At 37.9% G+C, this 9,071-nt stretch overlaps 1 protein-coding gene across 1 annotated transcript; it reads right to left on the reverse strand.

The window, feature by feature from the left end:
• Nucleotides 1-7,620: 7,620 nt before the first annotated feature.
• LOC149243557 (12-oxophytodienoate reductase 7-like) lies at nucleotides 7,621-8,673 on the reverse strand. The gene is made up of 4 exons (XM_089367829.1): nucleotides 8,406-8,673; nucleotides 8,168-8,308; nucleotides 7,942-8,072; nucleotides 7,621-7,832 (listed from the first exon to the last, which is right to left on the reverse strand). Exons 1-4 carry the CDS (start codon nucleotides 8,582-8,584, stop codon nucleotides 7,636-7,638), a joined length of 648 nt encoding a protein of 215 aa, XP_089223955.1. The 5' UTR covers nucleotides 8,585-8,673; the 3' UTR covers nucleotides 7,621-7,635.
• Between the last annotated feature and the right edge of the window lie 398 nt (nucleotides 8,674-9,071).

Below are 9,071 nucleotides of genomic sequence, written 5' to 3' on the forward strand. Positions count from 1 at the left end.
TGAAAGCTTGGAGGATTGTGTGGAGTGATTTCGATACAGCCTTCAAAAATAAAAGCATAAGTATTTGGAAAAAGATATCTTAGAAACACTCTTTCTTCAAGGAATCAAAGATGAATTTTTTGAACTCTTCAATTTGATAGGAAAAGGTGATGTTTTTCAGTTATCATATGATGATGTTTGTGAATTATGCATAAGATATTTAAGAGGAATCTCCAAGGCTGGTAAGAATTCTAGAGAAGCTTCTTATTTCTTTTCCAAATCTACTACAAGACAAGAGATATAAGAGCTGAAATCAATGTTTTATTTCAACATTTTAAAGCTGATTTTATTAGCTCTCTAAATTCACAATTGGATGTTTTGAAGGTTCAAAAAGATCAAGAATTTGATGAAGTGTATTTTCCTCATTACCGAAAGGAGCATCCCATAGATAGTTGTCCTTCCTTATCTACGATGGAAGTAGCATATCAAAGAGATGGGGAAGCTGCAACAGCGTCAAAAACATGGAAATCATGGCCTACATGTATGGTACAAAACACTTCCTCTCCATTCTCTTACTTGCATAATCTGCTATGAAATACCCATGTTTTAGGGCAGCCATGTCAATCTCAATATAACCCCCAAAAATCTTGTCTACAAGTTTGGCATGGTTCATCTTATGATTGCATGACTACTCTCCCTCATATTTTAGCATAAGCACATCCTCCATATTCTTCACCAGCTCTTCCACAACATCTTTCTTGCCTATCAAAATAATCCACTCAACCCAATTAACTACATCATCAAAATGCTCCATTCCCTACACAATTTCCTACTCAACTCATTCCACACCCTCACCAAAATAAACCAGTAAAACATGCTTACAGTGTTGAACTGAAAAATTTTCACACCACTCCCACCCATTCTATCTCACATGCACCATTGGAGAAAACTTATGTTCAGATTCAGAATGTTTCAAATCCAAAAATTGTAGGAGTTATGGAAGAAAATGAGGTTTCTTCTAGTCTGCATCAACAAGTCGTTTTAGAAGCTCTAGAACTTCATGATGTGATGGCTATGGGAAATCAAGAAAGTAAAGGATATATTGAAGATTAGTTTGACTCCATCATTTTCTTGCAGCATCACTCCATAACTCAACAATTTTTGACACCATCTTTTCAAGGAAATTTGGCTTCTCATACCCTAATATTTATGAACATGCATTTTTCAAATTTGGTTATATACATACTTGAAGCCTTATTTCGAAAATTCCTCCACTGGAAGTACTATTATATGTAATCACATTCATTTTTCAAATCAGAGTAGGTGAGTGTAAAAAATAAAATAAATAAGGACATAAATAAATACATATTGTTTTTATGTAAAAATAATTGTTTTTGTTGCAACACGCTATGGAAATCAACATCAGTGATAAAGATTTTAATTAATTTGTGTATGCAGATGAATTATAATGGAAATAATAGTTCTACAAACAATCATATTCATTTTTATCACCGATTTGAAAAAAATGCTTGAATGTCATATTTTTTGGCTTGTGGGCTTGATGAAAATTTTGAAAATACAATCAGGACAGTCATGTTTTGAGGGACCAAAATGGTATATTTTTAAAAGTATTTTCTATCCTAAGTATCCCTTTATTTTTACTTTCCAACCCAATTTGAATCACTCAATTTGGATTTGAAACAAAAAAGTTATAACCAAAACCTTGACTGGGTGTCTAGTAGGCAGCTCAGGAATAGAGTTGGGACAATCCGTTTTTGGAGGCCTAAATGACTATATTTTAAAATATTGATTCTACGGTATATTACCTTATGAATCCTGTTTACAAATCAATTTTAATCAGTCATTTTTGATATCGTATGAGAAAGTTATGACCAAAATACTGAGTATCTATTGTAAATCAACACTCTTAAAACTCTGTTTTTCCTACTATTCACTAGAGTATTTGACCCATAAATTCTTTTCATAAAACCTATTTCTATTTGAGATAAATAAATGAATCTACTTTAATTTCCAATTTGAATCATCTGAATCCGTCAGCAAATGAAAAGGCTATGCTTAAAATGTCCATTGTTGTTTAAGTGGGCAAATCGAAAATGACTCCATTATGCAGGTTGTTCCAAGTAAACTTGACATATCATATCATTGAATTTTTAAAACCTATTTCTATTAGTGATATATCTTTGAAGTAGCTCTCATTTGGATTTGGAATCACTCAAATTGGATGAAAAACAAAGTTATGACTAAAACACTACAGGTTAGCATGATTGGCCACTGCTCTCTCGCAAGTAGTAAATTAATTTTACTTTGTTATTTGTTTGTGGATTTGTTTAACAGAGTAACTACTGTTAGTGTTGGTATCTTCATCCCTCCATCAGCAATCAAATTCACTTGTTGCATTGCATGTTAGGTGTCTCATCCGATCATCTACATTCCATTAGGCTCATGGATCATTTGATGGTAGTGGCATATTGTAAATTTTCCCTCATGCTCTTTACCTGCTAGCCTATTTTCTTACATTTAGCTCATTTGTAGTCATTTTTGTCTTTACATCTGCAAAAGTCATTTTTTAGGGTTTTAGGTCTCATTAGGTCTAGGGTTTTGTAAATAAGGTCTTGTCAACGCTCAATAATGGTCAACACGCACATGAGGAGGTAAAATAAAGTCTCAGCAACAATAATTTCAATAATCAAATGCTCAGTGATTGATTTTTCCTCAAAACCCTATTTTAAGGAAAAATAGAGTTTTTATGTTTTATGTACAAAATTTTATGTAACTTCATGTTTTCTATATGTAATAATTTCAAGAGGCAGCCTTGGTCACCTTGCCAAGCCTCTACAACTCTAGTTCCTGCAAAAGAAACAAAATGTCAAAGCATTTAGTCCATCAAAGTCAAAAAGTAAGACAAACTACCCAAAATAGAGTTTTAAAAAGTAAATGAAACACAACATTAGGAAAGTGGGTTTTCATAAATCAAAAACTAAAATCATTGGCATATAAAGTGTTTTCATGTCAAAGGAGGCTAATTTGTGACCAAAACTGAATGAGAGCAAGTGCAAGTTGCGTTTTCGAAGCATAGAAGTGATTTTGCATTCAAAACAGCGAAAATTTGAAGCGCGGTGTACTTGGGTAAAGGCACGACGCACCTGGCCTGTGCGACACACACAGAGCGTCGTCTACGTTGAAATTTTTAACTGGCGCGACGCACCAGAGAGGCGTGGCGCACCTGTAAGTGGCCACAGTGCACCAGTTTTCAAACCACGAAATTCACCCAGATCTTCCTCCAAAGCTTCAAAATCATAAATTCCTCATTTCACAAGTAGGTTGACACTCCCTTATGGCCAATGCATGAGTTTGTTTTATTCTTCATAGTGATTCAATAGGGAAAAATTTAAACCCTAGTTCCTCGCACAGTTTGTTGAAGAAAACTGCCTAGGGTTTACAAATTGTTGTTTTCGCTGCTAAATCCCACCCCTACCGTTTTCACTCCCTCACTACATTTCATTCACCTCTTTCATCCTTTCATTTTTCACTCACACTTACTTATTCCCCCTATCCCTAAAAGTAATAACCCTAATCCCTACCTTCACTTATCCCAAATCCTAATTAACAACCCTAAACCCTAAATATTATTCCTCGAACCCTTATATTCCCCATAAACCCAACCAACAGCATCCCCAACCCCTCATTCATAGTCCCTTCACACTCATCAATCCCTATCTTTTAGCAGCAAATACCTATTGTCACTCTAAAATATCTTCAAACTCATCTAAAAAAACTCAAGCATTGGCAAACATGGAGTCAGATTCTTCTTATGATAGAAATGAGGAAACAGTCAATGACTCCTCCAAAGAAATTCATGCACCAAAGAGACCTCATAAGAGTGGAAAACATAACTGGGAGGAGCCTACTTCACTTGTTGAGTTGTTGGCCTATCCTCTTGCTATGACATGCTTCCAACATCAATCTTGTTATCAATTTTGTGAGATGGTGGAAAGAGTCAAATACCACCATGAGCTTGCCAGACTCTTTGTGCTCCATCTTCACAATGGCCAAGTCAATTTCGCAGGTGTGACATTCACCTTGACACCTCAGACTATAGCTCAAGCAACCAGTATTCCGAATGTAGGTGAGGAGTGGAATAAGGGGCAGCTGGTGGACAAAGATCATTATGAGCCTTATATCAAGGCTGGTTTTCAGAGGCATGTTAGTAGGGTCTTCCCCTTCAGGTACCTACGGGACACATATGCTCCCCTAATGAAACTCATAATCAAATATTTCAGCTATGAGGGTAGATTTTCTTGCTTATACACCTATCATATCAGATTTTTGATGCATTTCACTACGGTGAGGATGATGAACCTCCCCTATTTCATTTGCAAGAATATTGAGAAGATGACCACATTGGTGCAAAGGAAGCCTCCTCATCAGCAGTATAACATCATCTATCACATTGAATTGATCAAGATTATGGTTTTGCATTAGCTCAGTTTGCTGAATGTTTCATGGGAGGATTTCATTTCACATGAGGTCTTTGCAGCTCCTCAAGTGCCCCCATCAGTTTTTCATGAGGCAAGAGAACCTTCACATCTGCAAAAGGTGCATGAGACCCAAACCAGTAGTGTGCCAGTGTTTGTCACTTACCAAAAGGGGATTAGTAGATTGTTTGCAACAACAAAATGAGTATTATCTCCACCCGTGGTGGAAGGGATCTTGTCTCCTTCAACAACAAAGTAGGTACAGGACAAGGGTAAGCAATCATTACATGATGAGGGGCCTTCAGGAGGTCAATAGGCAAATTTCATTCTTATTCAGGATGATAACACTGATTTGAGCTCAAAGCTCAAGGAGATCATTCAGGAGCAGCAAGATGACATTCATGACTTGTCTCTAAACTTGGAAAGAGCCAAGTGGATAACTAATTATCTTGAGCAGAGGAATAAATAGTTAGAGGATTAGAAAACGATCATCGAGCTCCAAAATATTAGAGAAAACTGGCAAGCTGCCAAGAGGAGGAAAACCAAATTGACACCACTAGAACAAGAAATTTAAGTTGATTGAGAATCTTGGATTGAAAGGACAACAATGCACTTGGAAAAGATGTTGGAGAAGGCCAATAGAGAGAAAAATATGTTGAGGCACATGGCCTACCACTACTTGGCAAGAAACAAGGGGTGCAAAGTGAGAATTAGGATTTTGAAGGCCAACTTGAGGAAAGCATTGAGGAAGAGAAAAGAGCAAGACAAACTCTAGATATTGGTTGAGGCTTCCTTAGCCCAACACAGCACTTGATGCAGGACACTCGGCCCAAATTTCAAGAAATTTGGGATAATTTTTGCAAAGTTTGAAATTTTGAAGTAAAAAACAGGTTTTTGTACCTGGTGCACCGCGCCACTTCGTGTGTGCTCTTGCTAGGTACCTCAATTGGAGGAAAAATTAGTATTTTTGGATTCCTCAGGAAAAAATATGAATGCTCACACATGGGCAAGAAATTTTGTCAAGTTTTGAGCTTCCAAAAGGGTGAAAAACACCTCAAAAATGACCTTTCTGCTCCTTTTTGGCCACATAGGAAGCAGTGTTGGAAGAATTCGTTTTTGGAGGGGCAAATGGACACCAAATGCAGAAATTCCACTTTTTCTGGAGAGAAGACAAGCAGAACTTCCCAACAAGCCCAATTGAAGCAAATTTGGTGCACGGGAAGGTCTCCAAAATCAGCTCCAAAGTAGCATAGCGCACAAGGACAGGAGTGCGGCGCATAGGATGAAAATTTGTCATTTTCGCCAAAAAACTCTGTTTTTCGCCTAGTTTTTTTCTCAGTTTGAGTTTTCTCTCTCTAATAGTCAAACTAATGATGTAATTTGATGTGAATTGATGGATTTTTATGTAAATATGCTAAATTTTCACTCATGGAGGTAGATACATCATGAAAAGGTAGTTTGCAACTGAATGAATCAGTTTCCTAGGTTTTAGAGGCAAGCTATTCCACTCCCTACTTTTTAGTTCTTAGTTTAGATCTTGTTGAGACAGCTCCTAAACTCATGAATTCGACCCCTAAAGCCTAGCATGAGTTGTTTGTTGCCTATATCTAGTAGTTTTTCAGTCATTGGTAAATGTTGGACTCTTGTGAATTCTTTAAGCATTATTGTACACTCATATCTGCAGTTTTGTAATGCCCCACTTAAATCTTATCCTACAAATTTTGTTAATATTTACGTTATCTGAAAATATTGAGAAATATTGGTCTAATATAAATTTATGATTTCCATTATTCAAATTCCCCACTTACCTTCTCAAATTGAATATTATGTAGGATATGGTCTCCTTCCATTATTTCAAAATATATCAATTCATTTCACATTCCCCAATGTACCCTCACATTTACTAAGGAGAAGACATAGTCCTCTCCATCTTATCATCAATATATATTTATTCGTTTCACATTCCCCAATGTACCCTCACATTTACTAAGGAGAAGACATGGTCCTCTCCATGTAATTACACTTCACATTCCGAAATGTACTTTTCAGATTTACTTGGGAGAATACATGATCCTTTCCCATTAAATTCTCAATTTTATATTCATGTCACAATTCCAAATGTACTCCTAGCTTACTTGGGAGAAGAGAAGTCAACTAAGGATGGATGAGAATTTAATGACATTAATGAGAGGTGGTTGAGGAAAGAGGGTATAAAAAGGGAATGGGGAAGGAAGAAAAGGGGGGGAGTTGGAGTCTTGCTTAGGATGGTGGGGGTTGGTTGTGATTGTTTGGCCTTGTTATGATTTTTGGGAGACCTTGGAAACCTGTGGAGGTTTCTTGGGTTTGAGAGGAGGAAAGTATCATTATCTAGTTTTGCACATTCTTCTTGAGGACACACTATATCTGGTTGGACTTGGGCACGGAGGGCTAGGGAACCTATGGAGGTTTCCTGGGCTAGGAATTTATTTCCTAGTTGGCTGGGAGGTAAATCCGGTTGGGTCGGTCAGAAGGAGCGTTTAGTTGGAGCTATAAGACAAAGGTATCATCATCAACCGCCGGAACAGGTATTTTTCCATGGACTACTCTTGTTAAGTTGATATCAATGGAATGCTCACCTTGATTTATGTTGCTTATGATAAAATGATAAGATGTTAAATGTTTAAAGCTATGTAAGAAGGTCAATAAGCTCATTTTAGTACTTTTAAATCAGCAGGAAAATAGATCTGTTAGTGTATAATAGATTGAGGCTCTCATAATAGGAATCAGGCCCTTACACATGGTATCAGAGCCAGGTTCAAAATCTGGACCCAAAGCCCACTAAATAGCTATTCCATAATCAAATTTCTTATTAAATAGTTGAAAATCCAGAAAATTAGAATGTCAAAATGTTTCAACAGCAGTCCAATGGCTTAGTGCCTAGGGATATGACAGAGCTAGTGTTTTGCTTCAACTTAAATGCGCTTGTAAAATTCCTGACAGAATAAATAATATTATAGAAATAAAAAAAAAATCTGGACCGAGCTCCTAGATGAAGAAGCTTGATGTCCCAATAACCAGAATTTTCCCACTAAAAGAGTTCGCTTCTCTGGGCACAACGGAGGACAAAACACACTGCCGAACATCAAAAGTTAATTAGGGCCTGAAGCCTAACAGGAGAAATTCAAAGATGTATACCTGCTGCCATGGCATTTCTGGCTGCCAGGCGAAACTGATTGACGATCCCAGGGATTTCTGAGGTCTCAAGGGCTCGAGGTTTGGAATAGTCTCCCCGGTTACCGTCCGGCATCAGGATGGTCCAGCCATCTACGATGGGTTTGTCTGTAGAAGATACAGGGGCTCCTCCATCGGGCTGATAAACTGCAAAAAAAAAACACATGACCATGTGCCATTAACACTGCGAATTGTTCGGAAAATCTCCAACAGCAACTGACAATGAGAAAAACAGAAAACAGAGAGGAGATTTTACCAGAATGGGACGCTCGGCCAACGTGCCAGAGCTGACAGAAAATGATCCCGCCCTTCTCGTGCACGGCGTCCACCACTTTTCTCCAGCCTTCCACCTGCTCCTCTAAGAATATCCCGGGCGAGTTCGGAAATCTAGTCATGCACAGGATCTCTCATAAATCACCATATTCATTCTTCTTGATCTTGAAAAGTCTGCAGTGAAGAGTAAATAACTAAAATACAATTACCCGATGCCTTCTCTGCACACTGCCGCGGCTTCAGAAATCAAGAATCCGCCCTTGGTTGTTCTCTGAGAATAAAACGTGACATGGGCTGGCTGGGGAACGTTGTTGAGCGCTCTGCATCGAGTCACAGGCGCCAAAACGACCCTGTATTTGTCCACTGATTAGTCTACCAGTCACATCCATGGCAGACAAAACCGAAGACAAAAAATTGGCGAGATGGGTATGGGGAGAAAGTGGGTACCTGTGAGCAAGCTCGAAAATGGAAAACTTAAAGGGCGACAAAATATCAGGCACTGTAAACTCCGCCGAGGAGGTCGTATCAGTTGATTCCTCTGCTGTTTTCTCTGTATTTGGAAGAGGGTCAGCGGATCCTTGTGTTTTCTGCAACTCTTCGCCCAAATCTACATTACTCGTTGCCATTGTTGACAGAAATTTTGTGGCAGCGTCAGTAGATAGAGAGATAGAGTTGAATAAATGAGCCAATATGCGTCATGAGAAGCAGTGAGGGCATTCCTCTTACGTATATCTTTGTCGTCTCCTCTTTTAGAACAGTGAAATCAGAATACATGCACATGGGTCTATGATACCCCTCTGTTCTGTATATTGTGTCCAAGTCTCCACGTTTACACTTGTGAAATCATAAGATCCATGTATATGCATAGATTCTGTGAACTTAACTATAATTTTCCTCTTCGTTCACTTGACAAGCAAAATTGATTGATGCCATTGAGATTCTGTTAACTGGTTACATAAATACATTATCTAAAGAAATTGCACAGCCACAGGTGCATAGGCATAAGAAAATAGGAACTCTTGGATTTCCTCTTAAAATCTAGGTATTGAAATACTACATCAAACTCACTGGTGGTTCTTGAAATCTCCCAAACGGGTTTCTTTTGACAAAATA

Source organism: Pinus tabuliformis, chromosome 8 (assembly GCF_031772625.1).
Source record: "Pinus tabuliformis cultivar Carrire ecotype Pingquan chromosome 8, CPIR1, whole genome shotgun sequence".
Lineage (NCBI taxonomy): Eukaryota > Viridiplantae > Streptophyta > Pinopsida > Pinales > Pinaceae > Pinus > Pinus tabuliformis.

Coding starts and splice junctions, on each gene's coding strand:
- LOC149243557 (XM_089367829.1), bottom strand. CDS start 8,584: ATGGCAACGAGTAATGTAGATTTGGGCGAAGAGTTGCAGAAAACACAA. Junction 8,309..8,405: donor ATTTTCGAGCTTGCTCACAG/GTACCCACTTTC, acceptor GGACAAATACAG/GGTCGTTTTGGCGCCTGTGA. Junction 7,833..7,941: donor TGGCCGAGCGTCCCATTCTG/GTAAAATCTCCT, acceptor TTTTTTTTGCAG/TTTATCAGCCCGATGGAGGA.